The 18,220-nt window shown below is 49.5% G+C and overlaps 1 protein-coding gene across 3 annotated transcripts in view; it reads right to left on the bottom strand.

Annotated features, from left to right (window-relative positions):
- Positions 1–3,857: 3,857 nt before the first annotated feature.
- The window catches only part of PNPLA7 (patatin like domain 7, lysophospholipase), a 126,910-nt gene continuing 112,547 nt past the window's right edge, over positions 3,858–18,220 (bottom strand). For 2 of the 3 annotated variants that reach the window (XM_075112285.1, XM_075112287.1), the window contains exons 33-36: positions 16,344–16,451; positions 10,748–10,832; positions 5,825–5,928; positions 3,858–4,699 (exon numbers count right to left, since the gene is read on the bottom strand). In XM_075112285.1, the coding sequence (XP_074968386.1) occupies positions 4,619–4,699; positions 5,825–5,928; positions 10,748–10,832; positions 16,344–16,451 (378 nt within the window). In that variant the 3' untranslated portion in view covers positions 3,858–4,618. The remainder of the gene's footprint in view (positions 4,700–5,824; positions 5,929–10,747; positions 10,833–16,343; positions 16,452–18,220) is intronic. The other variant, XM_075112288.1, reaches the window with a different exon arrangement.

Genomic DNA, 18,220 nt, shown 5'->3' with positions numbered 1-18,220 from the left:
ACCCTAATGCCTCCTGCCCCAGCTCCTCCGGGAAGCCGCGGACCTGCAGCATCCTGTGGCCGTGTTTCGGCCGGGCTCTCAGCACTGTGGGCAGCAGCGGGCACTGGTCTGGCCTCGCAGAGGCCCTGTGGGAGAGGAAAATATTTGCTGTATTTCTCATTTGCTGATTTTGTTACCAGCTCTTACTCACAGCAAAGTAAACCCAGAGGCGCAGTAAAGCCCCCGCATCTTGACAGCTTAAACACAGTCCTCAGGCGGCACGCAAGGAAAATCACACGTCGGAGGAGGTCATGGGAGCACGAGTAAATAAGATGAGATTAATTTTGGAACAACATGCAGTGAAAATGATGTCTGCCAGGGAAGGAGCATGGCAACGTCCTGCTGCAGTCCTGCCCGTTCCTGCCCGTGGAGCAAAGCCCGGAGGGGCTGCACGAACACTACCAGCTCCGCACAACTGGCTCCGGGCGAGAAACCTGAGAAGCCACAGCAGGAGCCCTTGCAAACAGCCGTGCATGAGCCAGAGCTGCACGGCACAAGATCAAAGCTCTCCACCGCCCAGGCAATGCTTTCCTAGAGATTTTGGACAGGTGCTTCCAGCTGCTACGTGGGCGATAGCAGTTCCTTCTTCCCAAATCCCACCGTAACGGTCTCTGAGAGCTGAACAGCTCATGGCGCCACATTAATGAAGCAACTAAATAAGTTCGTTACTTGCACCAAGGCATTTACAGCAGGTGATCCCCCAAGGCGCTGCCCCATGGGGACGGGAGCGCCACCGCTCACCAGCACGGCAGGTCGGGAGAGCCCAGCTATGGCCTCTCTTCACCAGGCACGGATGGACGCTGCACTGTCAGCCCTTCCCCTACAGGAACTGGGGCCAGAGTTGGAGTCCTGCAAACAAATTTCCCCAAAACACCCTCCCTCCTCCGTGGCAGCCCCTTCCAGCAGGTGCCCGGTTCTCAAATCACCGACTCAGGTCACGTCTGTCCCCTCAGCACAGCAGCCACAGTCACTGGCAGAGCCCTGAAGCAGCACAGGCGGCGCCTGCGGGCATTTCTCACCCTGCTCGGATGAGCTCAGCCCAGGCCTCCGGGTGGGACTGGTGCTTGACCTCAGCAACCATCAGACATATCAAGTCAACGGCTTTGAGGGGAACCTTTCCCACCGCAGCTACCGCTCACAGCCTTGGTTCTTCAGGACCTCGTTCCGATCCTGCTACTTGATGGCTGGCATCAGGCTTGTTGTGGGAACAAGCTCTGTGTCCTCTTCGCCCACGATGAAACCTTCAGGCCTCAGCAGCTGTTGTCTCCTCCAGCAAGGCGAAACGCATCCAGCTTCTGGTCAGACTTCACCTTTCGGGGCACGTAACACACCCACGAAGAAATCGCAGCGCGAGCAGGTGTCTCCAGCCAAAGCCAGCACCCGCCGGGCCAGCAAAGACTGGCAGGACAGTGGCCTGGGCTAGGACAGCTGAGACAGGCAGACTCGGGGCTCTTCTCGGTTGACCTTCTCCTGACGCATTTCTAGCAAAACAGCAGAGGGACTGTCGCTGTAGAGCCTGGGGCATGAAGGGGCGATCCAGGACCAACTCCTTAGCATAGGGTTGGGCGTCCAAGTGGGCAGGGACTGTTAAAACCTCCAAACATGGAACTGCACACACAAGTGCAGGATCATTAGGATGCACCTGGGTGTAAGCGGGGCTGAACCACCGCTAGGGTGGGCAGCTGGGCAGACCACAGTCAGCAGCAAAGCAAGCTGGAAAAACAATTTTGCTTTTAAAGTTGTACCATAGTTGTTCTACATTCCTCTGCACAGAAGGGAAGATTGTCTTAATGTCCCGGGCTCAGCTAGGGAGAACGCAGCTAGGGAGGAAAGTTGTGATCAATTATTTAGAAGAGACTTTCAGTCTCACATCAAAGGTTTATTTTCTGTCTTCGTACGTCTGAACTAAGTGCCATTTCCCTGTAGAACAGGGCACAAAGCAAACACGGTGGCTCTAATGAGCACACTCAGAAGCCAAATATTCTTCTGTTTTCTGAAACTCCTTCAACCTCTGCAACCACAAGCCCAGCGGCTCACACCCAGGCTCCAGGAGCAAAAGTCTGGCTGCTGGGAGGTTTAGAGTTAGAATATACAACTTCGAAATTAGAGATTGGTACAGCACAGGGCAATACAACGAGCACGGGGTTCAGGCTGACGGACCTGTCATCCTCCTGGAAAATAACCCATGGCACCCGTCCTGCCCCAGACTGCACGGCAGCCGAGGAAAAGGGAACAAGCAGAATCCATCACTGCTACGGAAGCACCACGCAGGTGTCTGACAAACCACACCCGCCCACTGTCAGGAGGTTTGAAGGCTCCATGCAGAGGTACCATCTCTGCTGAAGGTACTTTTGTTTTTAAGCATATCCTTCGAAGGCTGAAGACTGCTGGCCTGGAATAAGCCCAGTAAGAGCAACCAGAAGACCTCAGACATTCTAGGATTAGCCCTATTCCTTGTTTCCCAGGGAAAAGTTCCTGTGCTGTAACCACTTATAAATACAGATGTTGACAAGACTCACATCTGGTTTACATCCCCACATCACAAAAATAGCTCTAAATTGTGCGGCTGCTGCTGAATGAGACAGGCTCCCCTTCTGTTGCTCAGAGCAGCTCTGCAGAAACAAAGCAGGCAGCCGTAAGGCAGACACTCACCTGCCTCCAGTACTCCTCCCGGTCTTCCCAGGCTTGTCACCAGCTTACGAGCCTTCCTCGGGACGGACACCAACACCACACTGTAACCGATCTCAACAGAAGTTAAGTTCTCCACCTCAACAGGCAGCCTGTGCCTTCACAGAAGCCCCTGGGCTCCTGGCCGCTCTACCTCCACTTCAAAAGTCATTTTTAAGTTTTCTTTGCAAGAATTCTTTTCAATAGCAGGGAACAATCTCCAGCAAACGCAATGGTTTCTGTACAATCGCATTAACCAAAGTCTGCATCAAAGGTCTGGATGATCCTTGCAGGGAAGGTCCCCAATCACTTCTATTCCTTCTGAACAGGCCCGGGGCCTGCTGGAGGTGCAGCCAGGCTGGGAGGTCTCACCAAGGGGAGGGCTGGAGTCCCTCTGCAAACAAAACACCCACCCGAGGCTCTGACACTTGAAAATATCATTTTGTGTCAGAACAGCCTCCCTGGGTAAAGGCTGCACGTTCTTGGGAACAATGGAAGAAAATGGCATGCAGGGCGGGTAGAGAAGGAGAGCCTGTGCCACGAGGGAGTACGTGGGAGAGGAGGTTAAATGCAGAGAACAGGTCACACCTCACAGAGTTTACAACCACCACAGTCCTCGGTGGTGCCGCCAAACATGTTTCTGGCCCCAGAGTTGTGCTGCCCAGCTCTGGTCATGCCTGGAGGCATCACCACTGGCTTCCGACACACTTCACATCAGAGGGCCAAGGCGGCTCAGTTAAGGAGTCAGCTTTGAGGAGCGTCTTCAAGTGCTCTGGTTGGATGACAAATCCCCTCAAGGCAACAGCACCAAGAGCTAGTGTTGAGCAGAAGAGTTTACATAAAGCAAGAATTAGCTTGATTATCCAGCCAAGTGGAGCTATCGGCTATGACAGATGTGAGACAAGAAGAGCAAGCACTAGGGGACTTCTGAACACAGTCCAACTCACATCAACTGCTGCAGGCCTTGGTGGGGGAAACGCACTGGAGATTTCTTTCAAATGCTTGAAAACGCACTGAGTGACTCCTGCTGGTGTTAGGAATTGAAAACCGCATGTGTTTCTTTACAAGTCTGATATAAGCAGAGCCAAGTTGGGCTCTTAGTTATTGACAACTTTCTCTTTGTGGGACCAACACAAAGAACCACACAGATGTTTCAATCCAGCAGAATAACTTTATTTCACAGGGCAAATACAGCCAACTAGTGATTCCAGAGTTGCCTGGCAAGCGTCAGCTCCATGGTCTGTCAGTAAGTGTTCTGCTGATGGCTTGAGGATACAGGCTGTATGGCTAGCGTTCACATTAATTGATTTCTTCGGTTTAGATTTCAAGTGAAATACATTCAGACTTGCTCCTGTCAAAGCACCGCTCACAAGTACGTGGTTGAAAGTCACTGAGGAGTTAATTACATCGTTACCTGATTCATATGAAAAGAAAGCAACGCTGCTGCGGCCCACAAAACCCTCCCTCTCTCTAGTGCTGCTGCTCGGAGCCTTTTCAGCACACGGCAGGATAATATCCCGTCATTCTTCAGGTTTCTGCAGTAAAAACAGCGACTAGAACATACAGCAGCAAAAATCAAGGCAGAATTTAACTGCATATTCCCAGCACGCTTCCTCTCTGCCAGTCTCAGAGTTATTAGTAACTGGCCGCTAATACTGGCACCTCTACGAGGGAGTGTGGCACACATCAGCCACCCCTCACGGGAGGCCCAGAGGGGCCTGGGTGTGATGCAGACATTTGTGCTTAGTGCTGGCAGCTGAATGCCCCATACCCTGTCTGGAGAAGGACAAAAGCTTGTTTAATTTCAACTAGGCGTTGGTTTGGGTTTTTAAAATATTTAATAAATAAATACGGCTGCTGTCAGTACAATGGGACGTATCTCTTGGCCTGCAAGATCAGGCTCTTCCACGTGCTAGCCTGGCTCCCCTGTGCTGCTTGCCTGGCTGTCCACTTTGGGAACATTCCTGCGCTTTCTTATCTGCATATCTTCATCCTGAAGGAGAGTAAAGGAATAAATAAGCACAAATTCATTCTTCAGCATCCTGCATAAAATCTGTCCTCCTCCCCTCCACCTCTTCTTTGTCCACCAACCATCATCCACCATAGATCAGCCCAGCAAACAAAAATCTTTATGCCATCACTCCACCTCCTCACTGCTCAAAGCACTGAAGCCATCTTACACCCTCATGTGGGCAGCTCCCCAGGCCAGGCACCTTCCCAAGCTGCTCACGTGCTTCCACTGAGAAACCGTTCGTGCCCAACACAACAGGCAGCTTCAGCTGCTAAACCTGCCAGCCACTCTAGCTGGAGTAAGAGCAACAGGGATACGACCCTTTTGGGCTTCGCTTCTCAGGCCGCGGGCCACATCGTGCAAAGTCTGGCCTCAGTGCAGGTTTTCCTCGGCGTGCACCTGATGTCCCACAGAATCAGACAACTTTGTTGGAAGGGACCTCTGGAGGTTATAATAAAATTTTCTACTCTAAGCCAGGCTAACTCTAATGCTAGATCTGGTTCTTCAGGGCACCTCTTTGGTTTTCAAGTATCTGCAAGGATGGAGCTTCCACCATGACCCTGCACGGCCCACTGCAGTTTTCAGCCGTGCTCACTGGGAAATACATCCCCCTGCACCCAGTGAGGATTTCCTTTAGCGCAAGTTGTGTCTGTCACCTCTTGTCTTTTTGCTGTGCATCTCTGCTGCTGTCTTCTCCGTAACCACCCAGCAGGCAGCCGCAGACAGCAGTCAGACCCCCTCTTCGCCTCCTCTCCTCCGAGCTGGAAAAAGCAGCTCCCTGTACCACTCCTCGCGCCGTACGCTCTCCAGCCCTGACCCACCTCGCGAGCAAACCCACGGAGCTGCGTGGCCAGGTTTTAACTGTGACCAGGTTTTGCCACACACGGCACCACTGCAGATGACTGACCTGAACAGGGTGAGCACGCATCGTTCAGTGTCTGTACTACACAAAAAGAAACTTATTTCTGCACAGTCCTCCTCACCAAGTCCCTTCCAGGTGCTTCTCTCAATATCCTTCCTGTCACCTCCACCTCACACCCACCACACACCATTCACATGGGACTCAGCAACGACACAGACACTGCCTGTTTCCAGGGCGGTTCGTACCGAGTCAGAGTCTTCTTCAACCTGGTTGCTTACGAAATCGATATAATCATCCTTCTGGTTGTCCAGAATTTCTTCCTCGTACTCAGTCTGGTAGTCTGACTCATCTAAAGAGAGAAGAGAGAAAAAACACTGGGTTTAACTAGCATTCGTAGAGGCAGAGAAAGCTGGAAGGGGAATGATAGCTGTCTCCGTCGAGCACTGGCACAGGGCAGGGTGCTGGCCATCTCTCCACAGCTCAGAGAACTTGGACTACTCAAACACAGACATCAGGGCTCCAGCCAGATCACAACATAAACCATGTCCTGTATGTGAATTGGTGTCCTGAAACCCTCTTGAATCTAAAGAGCCTGGAGCAAGGGCAGTGAGATACAAACTGTCTGTTACTCTGGTGGGTGCCAGCTGCCCAGCCCAACGGGACACAAACGCCGGCAGTGGGGAGATGCTCCCACTTCTGGTGGATGCAGAATAGTTGCTGTGCCCACCTGTCAGTCCAGACAAGATCTGCAACATACCTTCAGAAGACATGCATATGAGCTACCAGTCCAAACTCCCCATGTCACATCAGTCACAGCCTCACTGGAAACAGTGCTTTCAGGCAGAGGGTGAGCTCTTCCTGGTGCGGAGATGATAATTATGTGTCTCACAAGCCCTGGTCCACAGGGGACAGCGACAGTTATGATTCCCCTCCTCTCCACAGGGGACAATCACCTGCTCTCTCTGGTTAATCCAGCAGATTAACAGAATTTAGGGAAGCTCAAGAGCTGTCCACACTGAGGCACAGCAGCAGGGTACGCCGCTAAGCCCCCAGTCCCCAGCACCAAAGCCATCTCCCAAGGAACGAGCTTCACCAGTGCAGAGTCAATGACTCTTCCAGCACCTGAAGACCACTTCAGGGCTGTAAAACAGAGAGCAGGAGCCACCTCTCCACTGACTCTCTCCCACATCAACTCTCCACTCAACGAACAGGCAGGCACCCGTCATCAGCCCCAGTCCACCACCCCACTGGGTGGTACCCCAGTGGTGCCAGCAGCCACTGCAGGGCCCATCCCATCCAAGTGTGAGACCAAGGCACGCAGGCAGTGAACCAAAGCAAGTGGCAGATGGCCACCTTCCTTTTGCACAGCTTCTGGCATGCCGTTTCTCAGAACGCAAGTTCACACACTAAAATGGCAGAATTCTTTTTCTCTTTGACACTAGGTTTTCCACCACTCATGAGTTAATTCAAGCGTGCTCTGAGTTGCTGAAGCAATACCTGTCTTTCAGCCTACTAGTGAAGAAAGTGGCTCATGTTTAAACTGGATTCTTGATTAAGTATTTCTTTTGGGAACAGTCAATAGCATCTGCTCCACGCTGAAGACAACAGCACAGTCTGTTCCACAGCATTTTCTTCTAACACGGTAACTACAACCAACTGCTAGAATATTAGGATTAAAGACATTTGGGGTTTTTAAAATTATTTTTTAGGTTTTTTTACTGTGGATCAGAGAATTATTGTTAGTTTATACTAAAACCAATACTGATAATCTTTGATAAAATGCACCAGAGAAACTGGAAGCTCATCTGAATAGCAACAGACAGCACAAACAATAGTGTGAAGTTTACAGCTCCAATAAAACTGATTACCATCAAAACCAAGCTCCTTGATTTTCCAAGCACTATTAAGCATTCATCAGGTCTTTACACAGAATCAAGAAAGAAGAGAGGGGTGTCCCTTCTCACTTCACACAGCAGCTCCAGGTGCTGGAGGACTAGAGGGGAAAGGAGAGCAGGAGGCGGTCCTGCTGTCCTAAACGTCACCTCCCACCGCCCCGCTCGAGGTCTGGGGCTCAAGGGGCAGCTGCTCCGTTACGCTATGGAAACACCCAGAAGCCTCAAGCAGGACCGAGGCCCCATTTCCCTGCTTGACACACCAACACCCAAAACATGGCAATTCAAAAACAAGCCAGTGAAGAGGAGGTTACACCACCGAAAGGTGCCCAAGCCTACCCATAGTGGAGGGAGCATATTCACAGCAGAAAGGTCACACTTCTCATGCCAAAGGTCTGCTTTGCAATTCTGTTGCTTTCAGCATTTCTTTTACATATGCCTCATTTCGGCAGGTAACTCCACATTTTAAGAAAATTGGTGCTGTGTGGCTGGAGGGTTTCTGTTCCAGTAACACTGACAGGCTTCGATGTAAATCAGGGCATCTGGTAGCTCGTCACAACCTGTGGCGCATTAGTGCTTGTTGATAAAAGTCCTTTTTAAGCACCAAAGATGTGGAGGGTGACCTAGTACCCAATAACTGTGTCCCTTGAGAGGTTTTGGGATGTCTCCTGCTTCAGCTGTATTGCCAGACCAGGCATTTGACACCATGATTAACGTTTCTCTTTCCCAAATGGCTGTTTCTACAATTGCTCTGCTACACAACTTGATCTCCTTCAGCCATCAGGAGCAGCACGCAGCTACATCACCTCATACTGTGAAACCTGGCTGTGGGGACAGCCCAAAGCATCGCTGCTTTGAAAAATGGGACATGAAACCTGCTGTGGGAGATCACCAAGGAGCCTGTGCAACTTTGGTCATCAGAAATCCCTTACAGGTGGGAGCGTGACCAGAGATGCAGCTGAGCCACCCTTGGAGGATGGCATCTGTGCTCCCCCGGCCACGGCTACGCTGTGTAAAATGCAATTACAGCTGAACAAAGGCAGAAAATCCCAATCGAAGAAGTGTTTGGATGCAGAACGGAGACACAGCCACAAAAGCTGCAGTGGCTCGGCTGTGAAAATGAGCTTCTCTTCCCCTACAGATGCTTCCACACCTGCTCACTGGCAGTACAGGTACCCTGGGTCCAGCGCAGGGCTTTGCCTGGCTTCCCTCTACTCACCCATTTCTGAGGGACAGTCTTCCCTCCCCCCCCCCTTTTTTTTTTTTTTAATGCTTTCAATCATTGCTCTCAGTTTGCTCAAGAGCAGAGAAAAAACTTCACTGCCCTTTCCCCCCAAAGAAGATACGGCTTCTGACCTGGAGGCTCCGCCAGCCTCAGCCTGGTGGGGCCTTTCAACCCTTGTACTGACATTTCCCCCTTCGGGGCTTCCCAATCACAACATGATCATTTTAATTTTCTTTCTTTAGAACAAAATTATTGACGTAACTTCTCCACCCAGCCTGAGACTTGCGGTATGCTGTCAGGACAGACAGAGCCCTTCTAAATCCCTGCGGTCCAAGATCTCAGGCAGGAAGGGATTTCCAGGGACAAAAAGGGTTTCACCCTCTTTGACAGTGCTGTTTCACAGCAGGCTATCAGGAAGCACTCTCTTCTTACTTACATGGGATAAAAGCAGTCAGAGCACCTGCACCACCACCAAGACCAGACAAATGCAAAGGCTCACCAGCACATACGAGAAACCATCTGACAGCTGCAAGGCCACGGCCAGGGAGGTGTCACCCTCCACCTGAGCTCGCCTCGGTACAGACCGCTTCCCCCACAGCTCCAGATACCTCCTAAGCAAAAGCGATGCCATCCTGGAGGCACCAAGGCGATGCCACTTTCAGAGGAACGCCTTTACAGCCACCGCGCACCAAAAAACGGGCAAGGTCCCTGCAGGCAGCACATGGAGTCACCCACAACCTGAATACAAAGGGTCCTTCGAGACACAGCACCCACATGCGCGACTCCCTCCTGCGATCCTCCCCCCTCCTCTGGGGTCTCTACAACCAAGAGCTTTCAGCATCCGCGAGGAGCACGTGGCACCTGCCCATCCCGCCCCAGGCAGCCCCTGCACAGGCCCTCCTTAGCCCAAAACGTGCCATTATCTACTTTCTGAAAGACGTGACCCTTTGTTACACTCGTGTTCATGGCCTCACCCAGCAGAAAGCAGGTCTTCCTAGTAGGGGCAGACAATGAGAAACTAAATAAAGGAGGGACATCTGTCCCCAGAACACTGGTTAAATCTTCGCAGGTCTCGATGCCTGTGCCTTAAATAATCATGTCACACGAACTCTTCATTCTTATTCACAATGGCTGTTTCAACCACATTTGATTAATATTTTCTTCATAAGGCATATGATTGCAATTAGCATTTCAAATTACCACAGGGACATCTCTACAAACAGTCACAGATGGGAGGACTGCTAACTTTAGATTTCCCTCTGCAAGAACAAGAATCGGGAGGAGGGGAGAGACTGTTTATAAAGAGCTCTAGCACTGGTGAAGCACACAGAGATTTCAGGCCTGCAAAGCTCTGATCCTTTTTTGTTAAGTGCGTTTTGGTTATGGCACGTACAGGGAATGGCTGCACAGGTCACGACTGCCTTTGCATAAAGAAGATGCAGGAGCCGTTACCTGTTCTCATTAGTTCGTTCGCTAGTGCTCCCTGTTACAGGAGCGTACAAAAAGCAACGGAGCCAGTGAGTCACTCCAGATCCTACTCACAACAGCAGGGAAAGCTTTAAATCAGCCTCCTTCCCGTCTCAGAAGGACGGGGACCAAAGAGCAAAGCCATCGCAAGGACATGGGCCAGCACAAGGGGCAGGACTTGCCACACGTGTTACTTCTCTCAGATTAGGCTAACTTGAGTAGGGATTCCCCCCACCAAGAAACCACGCCGTACCACACAGGTAACAGGCAGCGGCGGACGTCTCGCCGTGGCAGAAACCTCCGACTCCCACCCTCTCCCGGCGGAGGCAGGCGGAGGGTCTGGCCGGGGGAAGCTCGGCACACCTGCAGGCAGGGGCTCCGGAGGAAGCAGGGAGGCAGCCCGCCACTGCCGGCTTTGCTCAGCAGACACCGGAGCTGGCAGCCAGCCCTGAACCGCCACAATTTACAGCATGGGGTGTTAACGGAACGCCATTAGACAAGGGGCACAGGAGGCGCGAGCAGCCGTCCCTGCCTCGCTGCCCTTCCCCATGCTTCCGCAGCACCAGCCGGATCACCCGACTCACCATCTGCCACGGGTGCTTTCACGGGCTCGATCCTGGACACGATTTCTGCCAGGTCCGTAAAAGAGGTGGTGGGACAGGTCACATTCTGAAACACAGCATTAAGTTTTAGGTATGTTAACAAATACAAAACATCCGAGTCTTTTTATGACACAAAAATGATATTGAACAGACAAAGCTCCAGACACACAAATTCTCCACAATTGCCGCCTCAAAAGCCATTACTCATCAGTGAGTAATTCACAAAACAACTCTCCTGATGCAGGTCTGGTGGCAGAGATGGGATTCCCAAGTGCAAACAGTGGGAGAACCTCTAATGGCTCCTCCTCCATCCACGCAACAAGAAGCCTTATTAAAAGTTCAGCAAACTATAGAAAGCACCACACAGCCAAGAACCAGGGGGTCCGGACTCCGTGACAGACAGTGCTCGTTTTACTTGTTTGTTCTCCATCAGCATTACTTTACAAGAGGGATCGGCTGAGACAGGTGCAGCCCCCAGGGAGCTTTTGCCTTCCCTTGGGAGAAGGAGAAGAGGCCCCAGCACCCAGGTGGGCACATGGCTCAGCCCCGAGCCTGCAGCCTGGTGCCATGGGAGGCTGCACTGACAGACAGACAGCAGCCCAGGCACTGGGGAGACCAGGACCCCCCCGGGGACCCCAGCAAGCTGCGGAGCTGGAGGTGCTGCAGTGAGCAAAGAGCCTAAGGGATGTGGTCTGCCTGCAAGGAGAAATATTTTCCACTGTAATTCCTCTTTTCAATAAACCCTTTCTATTTTTACTCTGTCTCACCCAAGCAGTGGGTTGAGTGTTCTCTATTTTGAGAAGTTGCCTGCTCCAGTTTCTCCTCTAATAAAACCCAACTTTGGCATTTAAGAATCATTTTGGTCTTCCCACATGCTATGCCGTGACCAAGCCTACCTGCCTCCTCAGGGCCAGGCACAAGGTCACCACATGAAACCTGAACACCCATCATATTGTTTTAAAACCAGTGATTTTAATTAGTACAATAGCACAGACCCCCAGAGGAGAGAGACAGGGAAGAGCTGGCAGAGGGCATGTTATCGGCATTGGGCTGCCAGGAGTTGCTGTGACAGCCTCTAAACACCCAGACCTGTCCACGTGCTTCCAGACAGGGCAGTTTCCTAACACAGGGTTTTTATGAGCAATTCTTTGCTCTTCTGGCAAGAGCGCTGGTACTATGAATCATACAACCCCCGTGGGGGTCACAGCAGAAGCCCATTACAGCTGCAGCAGATCGCTCTCAGTTGACCTTTAATCCGTAACTAACTTTTGATGTAATTTAGTACAGCTAAAGCAAGGTGTGGATCCAGGACAAACAGCTGGTGGGGAGTGGTGGATAGAGAAAAGCCCAGAGGGAATGAAAAAATACCTGTGTGAAATGAAGCAGCAGTAGTTTAGGACACACACTTTGAAGTATACCGAAGTCAGGAAGCTCAGAAGCTCAGTTTGACCATTAAGGAACCGCCAAGAAGGGTGAGTCAGTCCACTCTCATTTTGAACATCTGACCCGAATGGTCCCAGTGAAGTGTTTGCAGAAGGTTGTTCCCAGGACAGGAGGAAAAAAAGTATCTACATCTTCATTTTGTGCCATATGACTAAGCGAGGGATATGTGCAAACCCTGGCCACCAAGCAGACACAGCAATGTTCGAGGCAATTGCCTTTACTCTGTAAACGTGGACGCTTACCAAGCAGACAAAGCAGCTGCACCCAGCGCTCAGGCGTGGCTGCCCTTGGGAGCTCGGAGCAGACAGGGATGGTGCTGGAGGGGACAAAAGCCCAGGGCACTACATGAACAGCTAAACAAGATCCTGCAGCGACCACCACCAAAAGGTGCTGCAGGAAAACCACGATCAGCTCGCGTGCTCCCGCAGACGAGCCGTGAGGACAGGTGAGCATGAGGGCAGTCGCAAGGGTGACCGTACCCGCGGAAGCATCTGTTACGGTCGCTGACGTACAGACGATCCCGCGTGCCTTACCACTAAGACTGGAACGCCACTTGTGGGAAACGAGGTGTCTCCCCACGCTCATCTGATGCCTTGCAAACAGGAATTTAATGTTTAAACACTTCCTCTTACTACTTTTAAGGACAAAACCACACTCCCATCAGTTAACACGAGGCAAAGAAGCATCTCAGATTCATTTGAAACCTACTCTAAAACCTTTCTGCTGATATTTTTTTTTCCAAGGAGTTAAGTATTCTCTTCGGCACAATCTTTATTAAATAAATTAGAGGAGAAAGACAGTTACTATTGTAGTCTTCTAGATTATATTTAGCTTTGACTATGCATAACAATTCAGTAGACAAAACTTCCCCGAGGAGATCCAATTAACGGTATTGCATTATTCTGTGCTGGGGAAGAGTAAGGCTTGTTCAAGTGAAGTTCATGTAAGGTTCCTGCTGTTTGTGTCTTCAGTACTTGCATTTTTGAGACAAGATAAACAGTGACTGAATGATGAAAGTAAAGGAGAAGTATCTAAATGATTAAATATCTGGAGTTTTTAAGTAAAAATTCAGTGCTTACGACATGGAATCAAGATGATAAGAAACCGTGCTCGGCTCGCTCAGATGTTGAGCACTCCAGAAATAGCTGAAGAACTAAAACATATAGAGCATCAAAGCCTTCCCTAATGAAAGGCAAGTTAAAAATATCAGCTGTTATCCCTGGAAGACAGCAGAGCTAAAGGACTTAAGTGAGTCTAATGGACTAAGGGAAAAAAAGAAAAAGACAAACACCCCAGCGGAAGCCTGCAATACTTGTTACTTTGTAGAAATAAATCTACTGAAACAAAAGTCAGATGAAAAAAACCTTGTTTTTTACTGGACTCCCGAGTTTTCAGAGGAAGAGCAGAAGACCTCCTAGGTCCCTGGGAGCAGAGCCTGGAACTGGGCCTTAGCATCAAGTCCGGGGGAATGCACAAAGCTGATGGTTCCTGCTCCATAACCTGGGCAGTTTGTTGAGTCACTCTCCTGAACCCGTTATTTTCATACTCTTGGTGTTTCAGCAATCAGCACTTTTCTGCCTTGTTATCAAGTGCATACACAGCAATGCAATGACAGGCTACGTCTACTATGAGTATGTGACATATTTGATCTCCAGGGCAGTTGAAGGCCATAAAAGCCAGGTTAGATTGTGATAAATGTTCAACATGCTGCTTGAGTCACAGCTGTTGTATCATGATTTAACTGAAATATTAGCCTGCATTACTGTATCCCATATAATGGGCAATTTTTAAAGGAGTCATCTTTAAAAGAAGCATTTGTTACAGCAATGTTTGAATTTGTTAACAGCTGATGATAAAAGTTAGAAGATGAAATAGGGCATATAACTGAGGCACAATTTTCCCTCCCTTGACTTCTCCTTATGACCATTAATACACATAAACACAAACCAGCTTATAACTTGTCCGAACACAAGGCCTCAGAAGCAGAATGGGGACCCATCTGGTACAGCTCAGACTAATTTATCTCCCAGTCCAGGTCATCTTCCCAGTAAGAAATAACAAACTGATGAGTTTTGGGGCTCCTCAGGTCACCAGCTAGTTTCCCACAAAGCTTAGTCCCCCTGTGCTCCTCCCAAAGCCACTCACCCTGCCAGGCAGCTTGGTGGGATTCGTCTGATGACAGGAAGCCATTGGCACTGGTTCCCTTGGCTCCCTTCCCATGGCAGGAGCCGAGGGTGCCATTCACCTTTCCCCATTTCGTCAAGTGACTCACACCCTACAGAAGCTCACCTCCCTCTGGTGACAAATGGGGGTCTGGGGCAACTACCTCCGATGTGGGCGTCATCCACCCCTCGTTGCTGGGCTAACACCCATCCCTGCAAGCGCTGCCCTTCCTCTCCCCTTGCTCATGCCGTCTCCCTCCTAGCAAAAGTGCTCTACCACTGATCTCTGGAAGGGCTGCAAATCCTCAATGTCATTTTTCACTTCTATTGACTTTCCTTAGTGAGGCTCGCTACAGTTATAATACATTTTGGCAATCACTTAAAATATTACTGCTCATTTCCCTATCTCTAAAAGACAATAAAGATGAATTACTGGATAACACATGAAGCCTTTTGTTGCACTTAGGTTTTAAATCAGAGGAATTTGAAGGAGGGTAAGGATAGTAAGTCAATATATTATAATATTGTACCCAAGTCCTCATAAAGGTGATAACTGTTTCTCAAAAACAACCGAATCTTCTCCGCCAAGAAATTCAGTCAGCCCACTGAGTTATGAACCAACTCTAGAAGCTGACCTCAATCCTTAAACTGTAAAACCAAGAGAATTTTATCCTGCTTTTAAGTAGGAATCTTAACTGGACTCAAACCGCACAGCAACACTATGTAGCCTGTAGATTTACCATAATCAGGCATTTACCAAACCATACAACGAGTGCTCGGATGCGCTGCAGCGGGCAGAACAAGGTGCATGAAACCCAGCACCTCGACGGCGCTGCAAGCTTCTGCAGAGCCTTAGTGACGGCTCTGCAAAATGCCTTTTCTAATAGAGGAGTGAGGAAGAAAAGCAACAAAGGAAGAAATCTATGGCTTTGCAGGGATTTTAACTCTTGGCTAAAAATACATCTCCAGCAAGGGTTTTGAATTAAAACCTGAACTGGTTTTCTGCAGGCATCTGAGAACTATTTAGTCACACCCTGAAAGCCAGCAATGGCAGAGATCAATGCCATTGATCCCGAGCCACGTCCCCTATGACAAGCATCGGGCAGCCGGTGGCAGAGAGCCGCTGCCCTGGCAGACCAGTTTCTAGCAGCAAGAACAATATCCAGGTACAACCTAAAGTTTGTGGCACGAGAATAAATGAAAAATAATTCTTAAAAGGTTACTTGTGCCTGCCCAGCGTTACCCAAGGAGGCAGTCCACGTGCGCATTCAAGCGATGGGTACAAGTGTGGCCCATCACCTGAAACCACAGACCATCCTCCCTCGCAGGACCTGTGGCGGCACAGACAAACCCCCGCCCCGGCGCTCGGCGCGGCAGCATTTAGTGCCCTCGAGACTGCCGATGCGCAGAGGGAAGCAGAAGAAAAAGGTGGGTGTATAAACACGTACAGATGGGCTGCATGTCTCAGAAAACGCTGGTTTGGTGAGTGTCCTGCCTTCCTTCAAGGATGCTGGTGTTGTGAATGATTCCAGGTTACAGACATGGTGTCAATAACCTGTCAGAATGAAACAGCAACAGGAGAGCTGTGCTACCGAGCGCTACATCGGCTCCTGGGGTTTCAGAGACCGCATCGTACTCGCTGAGGACACGGCTGGATCTCTGCATGGGTGTGCATCAGGTGTCAGGGGTGGGCAGGCAGACATCAGAGCTCGGGCTCTCAAAGGGCACACTTTGGCCACACTTGTACCTATGAGAAGTGCCGGACCACATTCATCCAGGCTATAGTTCAAGGGAAGATGCTTCTGAAAAACTGATCGTACGTTTTCTTGTCTAAAATACAGTTCTAATGAATACATGCATGCTCGCAATAAGGATTTGAAGCAGTTGGTCATTCTCCTTCATACCCCTGCCCCAGTTTCTGGGCACGCACCAAGCAGCTCTTGCAGAATAGTGCATTTAAATCGAACACTTACCTCAGTTTTGGATTTGCAGGTTTCTTGCCTGTCTCTCAGCATTTTGTCAAGGACTCCACTCCTGCACCAGACATTAAATACTGTTTTGCCATGCTGATATCCCACTTCCTGGAAAAAAGAGAATCAGGGGGAAAAAAGTAATTAATACCTACAAAACTATTATGTTACATCATCTGCAAATTCGTAAGGAATCCAGAGTTCTACCCCAAAGCCAGGATGTACTTTTTCTGCCTTCCAGCCTCAGCTACATAAGCTGTTCAGCCTAAGAATTAGCGGAACCATTAAGCAAACAAGGTGCTATTTTAAGTCCAAATGCTAACGTGACCTTTGACCCACAGTACGCCATGAAAAGTGCCACCTGACACAACTATTTTTACAGCAGTGGCTTCAAACAGGCGGTTCACAGAATAATGCCATATAAAGAGAAGCTTAGGAGGCACACGTATGCACCCTTGCAGTACAAACTCTTTCTCTGGAAGAAGGTATTAATGAATTAGTGTCTCTTGCCCCCGTGGCTCAAGGCTAGCAAAGAAATGGTACCGTAGGGCTCAAAAATCTCTTGCAACGAGTTAAGCCACACAGCGCTGAACATGCAAGCGTTAGTTTGCTGAAGCAGAAATGATGGCCCATGGACAACACCAGACCCACAAACTCCATGTTCCTTTAATTTAAAAGCATAAAGTAATTTGTGCTTGGAAGAGTAACATGGCACTGCATCCCTAGCACGGAAACAACTGGAAAAAATAAACCAATTGCTCCAAGTTTTACTTTGTCTTAACAAGATGGTAGAAATGGCGTTGAAAAATCAAATTGAAAGGACAGGGCAACAGGTGTCAGGAACCCTGCGTCCTATTTCCAGCTCTTGCACTGGCAGCACACACTGAACCTCAGGCTTGTGTGGCGACTCCAAGTGCTGGAAGCAGCCTTGGCTGAGCTGGTATCATCTCTGGTTTTCGGACCAGGGTTCAAAGCACGGGAGGCACTCAGGCTGGAATTCACCTCTCATAATCTATCGTAGCTTCTCAGCCTAGGGCGGATGTGATTATTCAGGAAGAAAAGGGACTTGACAGATCTACAGCTGGCTGGGTCAGGTTGATCCAAAACATCCTGAGCTTCGGGAAATGACATGCAGCTGACTTATTGCTGTAGGGTGATACAGAGGGGGGATTGTGACAAGAATAGGGGATATTTCTTCTTCTGAGCGTGCCGAATGGTTATATGGTGCCCATTTCTATTTTCTGTAAAATCCAGGTACGTAGCTGAAATAAAACCCCCCACTACTTCATAGCCTATAAAGGAATGCCTAGGATGTCCTTTCCTTTAAGGTCAGCACAGTTTAAAGCTTCCCTGCGGACAGAAGTTGTTTAGCTACGCTGCAGGGAACAAAAACCCAAGTGGGCGCTGCCCCTCCATACCTGCAGTATCTTGCACCAAGAACTTGCTCACGGAAAGTGACATCTGTGAGAAACCGCACTTTTCTCAAGTTTTATTCCACTAAGAAAAATTTGCCTGGCATCTTTAAATGTCTTTAATGACACCAAAATAGAAAAGCCAGAACAATGGTTTGACAGCTTACTCTCTGTTACTGTGATGAACTACCAGACCCGTTCATCAAGGTTTTCAAAATGGCCAGGGCATTCGATCTAGCGAAGAATATTATTTATCAGCAGTCTTAGATCCAACCTTGGCAGACAGCACTGTATGCCCAGGAGCTACGAGACACCAAATATCCTTGAGAAAATATTTATATTGGGGAAATCAGCTGGTGGATTGGAATAGCTGCTGTCCTAAGGACTCTCTCAAATGCGAATCTGCAGGGCTTAACTGTATTACTGGTTTTGTTTAGTATTTATAAGACAGGATTAGAGAAATCAACC

This window comes from Phalacrocorax aristotelis, chromosome 17, assembly GCF_949628215.1.
Source record: "Phalacrocorax aristotelis chromosome 17, bGulAri2.1, whole genome shotgun sequence".
NCBI classification, from domain to species: domain Eukaryota; kingdom Metazoa; phylum Chordata; class Aves; order Suliformes; family Phalacrocoracidae; genus Phalacrocorax; species Phalacrocorax aristotelis.
This window is presented reverse-complemented; position numbering and strand designations above follow the sequence as displayed.